Source organism: Schistocerca piceifrons, chromosome 4 (genome assembly GCF_021461385.2).
Source record: "Schistocerca piceifrons isolate TAMUIC-IGC-003096 chromosome 4, iqSchPice1.1, whole genome shotgun sequence".
Lineage (NCBI taxonomy): Eukaryota > Metazoa > Arthropoda > Insecta > Orthoptera > Acrididae > Schistocerca > Schistocerca piceifrons.
In genome coordinates this window covers 402,411,660-402,424,604 of record NC_060141.1, presented here as the reverse complement: position 1 = coordinate 402,424,604, position 12,945 = coordinate 402,411,660, and the positions used below count along the sequence as shown (strand labels likewise).

General features: G+C 40.9%; 1 protein-coding gene across 1 annotated transcript in view; it reads right to left on the bottom strand.

Moving 5' to 3' along the window:
- Positions 1-12,945, bottom strand: part of LOC124795285 (DDB1- and CUL4-associated factor 13) — a 54,934-nt gene that overhangs the window by 25,809 nt on the left and 16,180 nt on the right. Inside the window, exon 3 of the mRNA XM_047259240.1 lies at positions 9,947-10,144. Coding sequence (XP_047115196.1) covers positions 9,947-10,144 — 198 coding nt within the window. The remainder of the gene's footprint in view (positions 1-9,946; positions 10,145-12,945) is intronic.

The window sequence follows — 12,945 nt, the reverse complement described above, 5'->3', positions numbered from 1 at the left end:
AACACTAATGTGCATAGCACGTAACAACTTCCACCACTCTACCTCAGTCTAACTTTGTCGAGAACCCAAGAAAACTATGATCGTACCTAAAATCACTCAGCAGATCAAAGTCCTCTATCCACTTACTCGTTGATCAGTCTGGGGTGGCAATAGAAGACAGCTAAAGGAAAGCTGATGTTTTAAATTTCATGTTTAAAAAAGCATACATGCAGGAGGATTGTACAAACATATCATGGTTTGGCTGTTGTGCAAACTTCCACATCATGGGCATAGAAACTGATATCCATGGAATGCAGAAGTACCTAAAAAAAAAGTTGCTAAGTTCAGATGGAATCCCAGTTTGGTTTTTACAAAGGGCACTCTGCAGTATTTGCGTCTTGCTTAGCCTGCATTTATCATGAATCTCTCGCACAGCAAAACATCTCAACTGAATGGGGAAAAGTGCAGATGACTCCTGTAAATAGGAAAGGTAAAAGATCTGGTGCCATCACTGATTTATGGCAGTCTGCAAAAGTTAGCTATTCAGGCTGAGTCTCAGCCTGACAGAGAGTTATAACTTCTGCATCTTCGTCTAAATTCTGGACATCACTGTGAAGTGCTTGGCAGAGCGCACTTCCCATTGTACCAGTTATAAGGGCATCTTTGCATTCCATTTACATATGGATCGCAGAAAAAATGGCTGCTTAAACAACTCTGTTCATGCTGTAACTAGTCTGATCTTGTTTTCGCAGTCTCTACAGCAGCAATACATCTACATACATACTCCTCAAAGCATTGTACACAACATGATGGAGGGTATGCTGTGCCACTATTGTCGCATAATTACAGAACAATGTCCTTAACATTGGTTTGCTGCAGAATTCTTGAACACATTCTCAGTTTGAATGTAATAAATTACCTTGAGAAAGAAAAGCTAAGAAAGAAAAGCTTTTGTCCACAAATCACCACGGATTTAGAAAGCATCGCTCCTGCATAACTCAGCTTGCCCTTTCCTCATATGATATCCTACAAACCAAGGATGAGGGAAAACAGGCAGATTCCATATTCCTAGATTTTCAGAAAGTATTTGACATGGTGCCCCCCTACAGACTGCTGACAAAAAGTCCAAACATGACATGCGAGTGGTTCAACGACTCTTTAAGTATTAGAACATGGTCCTTGATGGCAAGTGTTCATCAGACACAAGGATATCATCAAGAGTACCCTAGGGAAGTGTGACAGGATCACTTTTATTCTCTATATACATAAATGCCCTGATGGACAGGGGTGAGCAGTAATTTACAGCTGTTCCCATATGATGCTGCAGTGTGTGATGTATGGGAAGGTGTCGTCACTGAGTGGTTGTAGGATTAACATGAAAACTTAGACAAAAATTCTAGCTGGTGTGATGAATTGCAGCTCACTCTAAACATAGAAAAATGTAATTTAATGTGGATAAGTAGACAATCAGTTCTCTAACACTCAAATATAGCATTAGTAGGTTGCAGCTTGACATAGTCATGTCAAATATCTGTGTGTAACATTGCAAATTGATATGAAATGGAATGAGGACATCAGGTTGGTATTAGGGAAGGTGAATCCCCGACTTCATGTTATTGAGAGAATTTTGGAAATATGTAGCTTATCCATCCATGTAGAATACTAGTGTTACCCATCTTTGAATACTGTTCCAATTTTTGAGGACCCCACAAGGTCAGATTAAAGGAAGACATCAAACAAATTCAGAGGCATCCTGTTAGATTTGTTACCGGTAGGTTTTTTCGGCACCCAAGTATTACGGAGATGCTTTGTGAGCTCAAATGGGATCCCTGGTGAGAAAATGATGCTCTTTCTGAAAGGCATTATTGCACAAATTTAGAGAACCAGCATTTGGAGCCAATTGCAGAATAATTCTACTGCCACCAACATACCTTTTGTATAAAGACCATGACGATAAGAAGTGACAAAATAGGGCTTGTATGGAGCTTTTTGGGCTGTTGTTTTTCCCTCACTCTATTTGCGAGTGCAACAGCAAAAGAAATTACTAGTAGTGGTACAACATACCTCCATCATGCAGTGTACAGTGCTTTGCTGAGTATGTATGTAGATGTATTGTTGCTGTAGAGACTGCGAAAACAAGATCAGACTAGTTAAAGCATGCACAGAGTTGTTTAAGCTGCCATTCTTTCTGCAATCCATATGTAAATGGAATGCAAAGAACCCCTGTAACTAGTGCAATGGTAAGTGCCCTCTGCCAAGGACTTCACAGTGATCTCCAGAGCATAGATGAAGATGCCATTAAGTGCCTCTGAAAGGTAATGTTGGGAAATGGGTGAGCTGACCAAACAAGAAAACTGGAGCAAATGAAATCATTGCTCCCCAACAGCGATCCCTTTCTGCATCAACCTGCTATGAGTTCTGGAGGGGGACTGCTGCTGTTGGAGGGATACTAACCAGCCAGCTCACATATATATTCCTCAAATCACACCTTCATTCTCAGATGTTTGTTATATCTATTAGTATCCACGTGCATATGGTACACTGTGCAATGCAGTGTACACCAACTGATGATTACGAGACAGAAACTACTTGCAGCACAACCGTCTGCCATCTACGGACTCTACTGCCAGTAGCCACTGGTTCCTGCCAGAGCTGCATGCAGTAAACTCCATGCCTCTGCTCCACTGTGTCACCTGTTGGGTGACTATCTACTGTTACCGGTCACCTCCCTGGAGGGCTACTACATTGATCCTGGGCCGGCTTACTTCCCAGCTACAACTTCGCTGTCAACTGGCCTGTAAGGGCCTACATTCTTGGTTACTATCTCATACAATAGGTGCTTGCCATCATCTTCAGTCACACCAGGCACTATAGTTTTATCACTGTCTGTCTACCTTGGCGTGTTGTTGCTGCAGCCATGAAGCAGCAGTGCTATGAAGAACGGCCATTGTCATCCCTCATTGACAGGATGGCAATTGCGTCAAGACTCCACAGCAGGGGGAATGTCAGCAGCAGTGGCCTCTTGCACACAATGCTTGTCATTTGAGTGAAGTGCTCATGCCGGAATACCGTATGCCCACAGCCACCTATGTCACCAAGGACAATAACCTCATCTCCGGCTACAGCTATATCCTTGTAAATGACATGAATAAAGGACAGTTACAACAAGGTAAGTTTTACTGATTGTTTGCCGTAAGATTCCAGCTATCAGCGTACCCGTAGCCCACACCAGATGGGGAGACAGCAATCCAACTTAGGTGTCCATACGCCAATCCACCCACTACTGTAGAGGTTATGTCTCAAATTCAACATACAGGTGTCAGAAGTTCTTCATCATCAATGGCTACCATTTATTGAGAGGTTGCTCCAGCTGTGTTGTCATCAGCAGGATATGGTTTTCATCTCCAATGGTTTGAATGTGGTGAGTGAACTTGTTGCTTCTTTTGCTCCATTGTACAAACATGGTAGGGGAAACTGATTGCCGGATTCTGCAGGTGTGATTTTTGAGAACAGAAGGACATGCGAATTTGCTTCAGTTTAAAAGTAACACTAGGGAGGATTATTTTGGCCAATGAGATGCTAGATGTGTCAAACTAGTGGGCATGAAGCCCATTAGTGTTCAAACAAAGCCAGCTGGCTGAACATCATCCAGTTAGACCTGCTGACCATCCATTTTGGTGGCTTCTGTCCAAGTAATGCTCCTTCCAGAAGCTGGATCCACAATGGAAAGTGGTCATTGGAATGGAGGTCACCACTTACTTCCCACTGAGCAGAGTCTGCAAGGGTTGGAGATGAGCGAGTTCAATGGCTGAGGACAAACTATTAGCAGCCGAGAAATGAGTAGGACTGCCTGTGTTGAGGATGCACAGCTCCAGAGACATCATGAGGTCCTCCAAGACTCAACCCCTAGGACAAGTATAGTTTGAGCCCCATAAGACATTATGGGCACTGAAATCACCCAGTACAAGAAATGGTGTGGGGAGTTGTTCTATAAGGTGTGTGACAGCCTCATCGTCTATCATATCTTGTACATGTAAGTACAGTGAGCAGATAGTGATCTTCTGGCCCACATGAACTGCAATGGCTACGGCTTGTAGGTCAGTAACCAAGGAGAGAGCAGAGGAGTGGTGTGTGTGTTATTGACAAACACAGGAACCCCTCCCTTGGCACTTTCTCCAGTCAGACCATCCTTGCAATGAAGGGTATAGCCCTATAGTACAGAGGCATCAGAGGCTTTGAAATGTGTTTCATCCAAACACAAGCACAGAATATGTCTCTATGCTAAGAGTTTCTGTTCCTCCACATGTGTACTGAACCCATTAATGTTCCACTGTAGTATGGGAGCTGTTTGCCACGTGTGCTGCAATTTCACTTGGTCTTTCTGGTGGGAAGGAGAGCCCACAGTGGATGGAGGCTCAATCTTGGGGTGAGCTGAGTGCCCTAAGTCAACATCAAGGTCCATCGGCTCTGAAGACGAACCATGAGAGATGTCAGAGAGAGCAATGAAATCATGATCAGACTACTTACTTCTCGTCTCCATCGGTGGCTGGTTCTTTGTCTTGGACTTCGGTTTTCTTTGCCTGGGAAGGTGGTAGTGCTATTGCTGGACAGTGAACCAGACTAAATTTTTGGAGGAGCAGAGATCTCCACAACATCAGTATCCAGGCCTTTTCTGATGTTCTGGGAGGAGATAAGGGCATAAAAGTAACTGCAGCAACACAGGCTCATTGACAAATGCAGGTACTGGTGCTAACACTAGCAACCTCCATCCATGTAGCAGCATCAGTCTTCTGAACTGCTGTTTAAGAACAGAAGCAAAGGAGGTAGGAAAAGTAAGGGACTGCATGCCCTTTTAGATCTTTTTGGGCTCACCATATGGGATGCACTGCACTAGTTTAATTTCCTGTGTCTTTCTTTCTTCAAGGAAGCAGCAGTGTTTAAACAAAGCCAGCTGGTTGAACATCACCCAGTTAGACCTGCTGACCATCCATTTTGGTGGCTTCTGTTCATGTAATGCTCCTTCCAGAAGCTGGATAACGGAAAGTGGTCACTGGAATGGAGGTCAACACTTGCTTCCCACTGAGAAGAGTCTGCAAGGGTTGGAGATGAGCGAGTTCAATGGCTGAGGACAAACTATTAGCAGCCAAGAAATGAGTGGGACTCCCTGTGTCGAGGACGCACAGCTCCTGAGACATCATGAAGTCCTCCAAGACTCAACCACTAGGTCAAGCATAGTTTGAGCCCCACCACACATTATGGGCACTGAAGTCACTACTTCAGACAGGGTGATCCCAAGAGCAATTAACACACTTCGGAGGAGATGAATAACTGACTCTGTTGCGGGCAGCCTGACCACATAAGTGGCTTCTCCCTTACAACCAAGAATAGTGTGCCCAAAGTGCTAGCATTTAAAACAGTGCATTGGGTTAGGAACATAAATCTGCCTTGACGTGCTCTGAAAGTTTCTTACTGTTGAAAGTCGGTATAAACAAGTCTGAATTCAGTAAATCGCCATCCTCCCTTTTCATAATGTTTTGCATGTCAACAATGCCTTCTTGGATCCACTCAACTTTCAGTTCTTCTCTGGGAATGTTAACTGGATCCCTGCAAGCCACAACATCTTTGCTGTAATTCAGTGTGTTCTGTAGCAGTTCCTATCACATACTCCCCACAGCATTGAGCTTTCTGAAGGCTCTTTACTTGTCGGGAACTAGACATTTCTACCAACAGCATTCCATTGTGCAACTGCTTGATAGATTTTAAACATACAGTAATTCCCTCTAAACAATTCTGAATGTAAAAAGGGGAGACCTCATAAAGCTGTTGCCTTTCCTTTTAACTGTTACAAACACATTCTGACCAGCAGCATGCGTTCTATTACTATTACCATAAGCACTCCGGCTGAGTCAGGACAACGAGCTCTCTTGTTGGATTGAGTGTTGACACCCACCACTGGCCCACCCACCCTGCTAGGAGGAAGAAGAGGAAATTTTGAGGGTTCCATCTCAGTCCCATGAGCAGCTGGAGAAATAAAAGTCCACCTAGACAGAGCCCCATATGCCTAGGTAAGCCTTACACTACTGAAGTGCAGCATGTCTCCCACAGGTTGCCCACTGATGAATGTTCCACCTCAGCAGCCATGCAGCTCATTAAGTTTTTTTATAGAGGTGTTACCATCCCCACAATCCAGGTGATCAATCCAAGATCCCCGTTCCCTGTGACACACAATGTTCCACCACTGAGCTGTGCAGTGGTCATCAAGAATGTCCAGAGCTTATCATGACAGAGCACTGGTGGCACGCAGGAACCTCGGGGTTGCCAAGCCCATACCCAGCAAACGAATGGTGAGCCTCCGAGGGCAAGGGTGAGCTGCCCTCAACAAATAGACACAGGAAACCTCCCTTCTCATTGCAATCCTAGCTATTGATCACATTCCTCTGTTTAGTAGTGTTTAAAGCTTTGTACAATAGCTATGGAAAATAGGAACAAAGCATTTTCAATGAGTCAAAATCTGCAAATCAAATAGAGGTACCACAAAAACAAGATGCTGCCATAAAAAGAATTTGCACACTCTCTCTGGATGTCATGTTTGGGATTGTGAGGCATTGTTAACCAATGGAAGGAACATGAAAAATTGCTTGTAAAGGGGCAACAAACTTCCAGAAAGATTTTGTTGGGAGACAATCTGAGCTGGAAAAAATTTAATTCAGCTAGGGCTATGTCAGTCTTTCTAAGTGGACTAGTAATTCGTGTAACATCTCTCGAAATTGGAAAGAAAATGAAACCAGAAAATGCTGACTTGATAGGTTTAAGCTGGAATTGTTTACCAAAAATCAATGGTGAGGTGAAATCTACAAATGAAATGACATTCTGGCCTCAAAAAATTGTGTCTCAGCAGGCTTGACAACATGATTTGAAATGCGTGATTTGGTTAATTCAGATGGATTCAGACTGTTCTTGATACTCATGTATGACAAGTCTTACAAAATATAAACTGAAACTTGCCAGGATGGGAACCACAGTATACACAGAATAATGGTACTCGCTTGTGCCAATGCTGTTGGGACAGAGAAACTGGCATTGCTCGATACTGGTAAAGCTGCAAATCTCTGTTGCTTCAAGAACATATGACTTCACAAATAAGTGACAAGCCTAGATGTCAGAAATACAATTTGTCACATGGTTAAAATGTTTGATCACAAAACAACCAAAAAAACTGCAAGACTATGCTTCTTATAAACAACTGTATTGCTAAACCAAAAGATGTTTCACTGCAAAACAATGAATTTGTTTTCTTTCCTTTCCTAGTGTTGGTAGACAACCAGCAAACTTCTGTCCATGGATGGAGCATCTCATTCAGTGGTATCAACAACACATTAACATGCCAGACTCTGTGAATCTTCTGCATGCACTGATCTTTATATCAGCTGTGTGGCATAATGTGGCACCTCAAATCATCGGAAACTGTTTCCAGGAGGCCTGAGTTATTGAGATGAGTTTATGAAGTTCTTGGAATTTTTAGAGGAATTTTTCTGTAGTCTACATGAATAACTGGATAAATTTTATGTCACAAACATGTGGAGAGGCAAATGTTGATGTTAAACAATACTAGCAGCATAGAACTGCATGCAGTATGTGAGAAACTCAGCAATGTCCAGTTCCAATACTTTGTATTGGTTGATAATAATGCTCAGTTTCACTCTCAATTAAAAAAAAGACACAACATATTATGTTTTGTAGATCTAGAGGTCCCTATACTAATGATAAGGGTAACATAAAGTGAGAAAATAATAAACAGAGAGGAAGCTTCAGAGTCTTTATTTGTTCATACTGATGAGAATTTAAACTGTAAGAAGTACTTTTGGAACTTCTAAAACAACTTATTTGCAGTGAGAATCATTGCAAATCTTTGAGAGAGACAAATGAGTATGCTGACATATTTTCATTCAATAGTGTCATATGGAATAATGTTCTGGGGCAATACATTTTTAGGAAAAAAAGTGTTCATTATTCAAAAACAAGCTGTAAGAAGGATATATGGCGCACACCCAAGATCATCTTGTAGACATTTGTTTCAGGAGTTAGGCATTTTGGCTACTGGTTCACAATGTATTTATTCACTCGTGAAGTTTGTTGTAAAAAATCCATTGCACTTCAAAAGAGGCAACGATGTACGTAATTACAATGACATAGGAAAAAATTATATTCATTATGCCACATTAAGGTTGTCTTTAGCACAAAAAGGAATATAAAATGTGTAGCAAACAGCAATGTACAATTTGAAAACAAACTGGATAAGTTTCTCCTTAGCAATTCCTATTCTACAGCAGAATTTCTATTATTGTAATGTGCAAAGGTGGTGGGTAGAAATTATTAACTCAAATCTGCAATTTTTTTTTCAAAAAAAGGTTAGCATCTAGACATATTTACAAAGTTATTTATTATTTGAATGTAAAATGACTCATTCCATGTCATTGTAATTTATTATGCAAATGATCCATGGAACATTAGAACTAGCTACCCAACCAACCCAAGAAAGCACTTTGTACTTTACTGCATGGGTTAATTAAATTTAGATTATAATACTGCAAATATTTTTATAACATCTGGAATCACTTTTGTACGTACATATTTATGTTAAGTTCTCAAAGAAGCAGCTGCTATGGAATTTTCCATTTAAGATATTTTCCTGTTTAATGCATGCTTTACCTTTGGACCCATGGAGAGTGTCTTCATGAGATTTTAGTGTACAATTCTCTTTCTATCCTACTAATGTTCAAGGCTTCAACGGTTGCCTCAGAAACACTGAGTCTTGTCAGTCCCTCGTCAAGCATTTGAACCTAATTATCTCTGCTGTACCTAACCTACTCAGTATTCTATGACTGTTCATGTCTTGACACAGCATGAGTCTTCATAAGTCCATGAGTGTTACCACTGTTCTAATCCCACTATTAAATTCTACATATTATTTGTATACCACTGAAAAAAAAGAAAAAAAACTGACCAAATGCATCTTGATAATATCCAAATATGAACCAACATATACCACTGCACAAAGGTCAAGCAAGAAGGAAGTTACAAAGCTCTAGATGCTCTGTGTGCAGTTGTGTCCACTGATGAACATAATTCTGGGTCCCTTAGAAGGTTATAGAAATCTTCAGATGGTATGTACTGCCTAACATATGCCATAAGTGGAAAAAATTAATGCCATGTCCTCAGGAGACTTACCTATCCACATCCACAGTAACACATTGCTGAGTGCACATTCTGAATTTTAAACAAATATTGCGGGTAGGGACTACAAACACTTGTGAACGTCATAACCTCACTTTGCTTTAATTCATTCAATTTTAGTAGTCCATAAATACCAGGTAATACACCATGAACACATTTAGTTTTCTGTACATCTGTCTTATCTATGCTGCCTTTTGTTTATCTTCCACAGTTTTATACTGCATTTGTCAGAGATTCTGCACCCTGCAATTTCATAGCCCCTGTTTATGGTTCTCACCATAGCCTGTATAAAGCTGACATACACCCCACAGTTACATCAACCGGAAATACTCCAAGAATAAGGACTTTAGCTGGTGTAGTTCTGAAAATTCTGATGAGACTTTGGTGTACACTACATGGTGCTCACCTCAGTATGTTTCTGTAGATTTTTAGTCACTATCAGTGTGATATACATTCAACCCATAGATGACTATTGCACTCAAGATGGTATTGTGACTGACACACACACACACACACACACACACACACACACACACACGCGCATCGCGCAGAAGTAACTTTTTTTATTTTATTTTTTTATTTGGAGTATTTGCATGGACCTCTTGCGGAGCAACAGAATGCTGATAAATAGTATAGTCATTCTCATAACTGCAATGCACTTTTGCTCTGAAAATAAGAAACCAGTGAAAAACTGCCAGCCTGACTTTGACAGTTCAGCATGAGAGTAACTCACCCTACTAAGGATAGTATTCAGAGGCTCCACATCTGCTCCAAGTTTTGGGGCATTTGATGGCCACATCTTTATCGTTTTGTCATCACCAACTGTAATAAGTTTTTGCCCATCAGAGTGGAAGGTAATTCCTCGCAAGAACCCATCATGAGCTTGGAAAGAGTGAATACAGGCCTGCTGCGGCAGATCCCAAATGCGAACCTGCAATCAAACACAGTATGTTTCACTACAATTCTAAAGCAAAAATAACAAGTACATTGATCCAATATTAAAATGCTACCCTTTTTTTTAAAAAACTTCCACGTAAAAACAGTACGCAGTGGAATAAAAAACATTTTTTCACCAGTACTCCCAAAAACTATACAAGCAGGAGTAGGATATCCTGCATCCTAATTTCTTGGCAATAGCCTATTTGGTTGAACTGCATGCCAATGTTGACAATTCACTGACATTAGCTTCAGTCATTCGGCTGATAGTTTAGGTAGCCAATGAAAACGGCTGACTCCAATGACTTCTTTTGGTGGCATATACAAATTGAATGCATCTGTTTTCCATATAGAGTATGGGAAGAAAACTAGATGTGCTGACAGACTAGGTTGTAGAGAAGCCTGAGGCCTACATTATGTTGGGCAGTGACAATTTGGTTGAGAGTCAGCAAAGCTAACAAATGTGAATGGAAGAAAACTTGATGTGCTAATAGACTTACATATACTGAAGCCTGAAGTCTACATTAGGCTGGAGTGTCACAATCTGGTCAAGAGTTGGTGAAGCTAACAAATCTCAACACAAAAATATGATTGTAGTAATAGACTGATGTGTCACAGAGTCCCAGATACACAGTCATCATCACAATAACCTACTTGTATGTCTTATTTCCCATTTTGCTGAAAATTATTACAATGTGATTAAACGCTAACTTAATAGAACAAAATTGCAGTCACCTTTATTTATAATCCATGGGAAATTATGAATGGGCATTTTGACTGGTTACTGACAATTGTCTCACAATTTGTCATATTCAGTTCCCATTGTTCAACATGCAAGTTGTTTGCAACATCAGCATACAAAGCAACAAGCCTGTGTGTGTGTGTGTGTGTGTGTGTGTGTGTGTGTGTGTGTGTGTGCATGCGCGCGCACACATGTGTGGAGGGGGAGGGGAGGTTTTAGGTGCACTCGCACTCAATCATGAGGTCATCAGCACCCTTATGAAATTAGTAGAAACAAATTTGGTTAAAATGCAGAAAATATGAAAAAAGAGATAAAAAGAAATCTGAGATAAACTCACAATCACACGAGCTCACATCATGGAAGATAAAATTAAAGGAGCTCATATGTTCTAAAACAGTTAAGTAAACCTAAGAGAGGCAAGAGGAAAACTAAAACAGACTCACAGGAGTATATGGCTGACTTATCACTTATCAAAATCATGGATGACCCAGCCAGCATAACAACATACGACGCATGTTCAGAAAGTAATTGTGCTGTGACCATAATGGGCTGTGGTTTCTTTGTTTTTTGAGTGTTGGTAACACCTAGCGGTAAAGGGGGATCCTCTGACCAGAGCGAGCACTGCAGGAACAGTGGTAAATAAACTCACACTGTAGTGTCCAGTTGCGTGAAAGATGACAATAAGAAATTCCCCCCCCCCTCCCCCCCACCACAACCACCCCCACCCCTCAAGTCCGAGCTATGTGCTATGATCTGCTTTCTATTTGTGTAAGAAATAACACCACTCAAATTTTTCCATGAATCGAATGGTGTACAGTGAAGGTGTTATGAACAGAAGGAGTGTGTTTAAGTGGTGTACGGAGTTTAGTGGAGGCAGAAACAACGTTCACGAGGAACAGAGGAGTCCAAGATCTTTTATTTTTAATGATGAGTTGGTGTAAAACATCGACATAACTGTCTGTGGAGGCCACCGATTGACAGTAGATGAAATTTCTATGATGTTTCTACAACTCCCCAAAACTGTCTTATACAGAACACTTACAGAAACAATCCAGCACATGGTGGAAGAATGCCCAGATAGAACTTACATGGGAACCTTTGTCGATTTCCTGGCTGCAACAGAGGAGTTCATAGATCATATTCAGTGTCTGGATGTCAATTTGTAATTAAATTGTATATTAAGTGTGTAAAAATAGCAATGTATGCCATATGATAAATAAAATTAAAATAAAACCTCAAAGAAACATTGGGATACCAGAAAATGTGTGGAAGATTGGTCCCAAAAAAACTGACCGAGCAGCATAAGGAAAATCGGATCAATAGCGCATGCGAGTCAAGGCACTCTTGGACTCATCTGGTTGTGATGTTTTGAACCACCCCCATATTCTCATGACTTAGCATTTTCAGATTATCATTTTTTCAACCCTCTGAAGGCACGCATGAGTTGAATTAAATTTTACACTGACAAGCAAGTGCAGATAGAGATTTTCAAGTGGGGAGAGGAGTTGGCGGAAGACTTCTTTGAGGAGTGTATAAGGGAGCTTGTGCCACAGCTCACCACATTCATTGAATGGGATGGCAAATGTATGGAAAAATAGTCAACTATATCCTGTCATTTTTTCAAATACACTTTTCCTAAAAAAAATTATTAAAATCTAGTACACTTACTATCTGAGCATGCCTTATATTAAAAACATCATCCTAAAATTTTAACGAACAAGTTGGACAATTCATAAAGCCATATCATATTTTTCTGGTTGTCAACTAAACTAGACGGTACACCTTTTGGCAAATGAGCTGCTGCCCTCTGGCTGGAAAATAAAATACACTCTAGTAAAATGTGGCATACTGTGCTCTTTATGCTAAGGGCACCACACACTCAAGGATCCTCTCACTGGAGAATGAAGCTATGTATGTGCCTTATGGCTGTGGCTTATGTGTAGATGTGTAAGGAGGACCTCATCACACCTGCATGGGTGGAAGGGGGTACGCCATGGCCGTATTGTGGACTTTGCTAGATGCAGCTTATTATCTGTTCACTTCCATTCTTATTC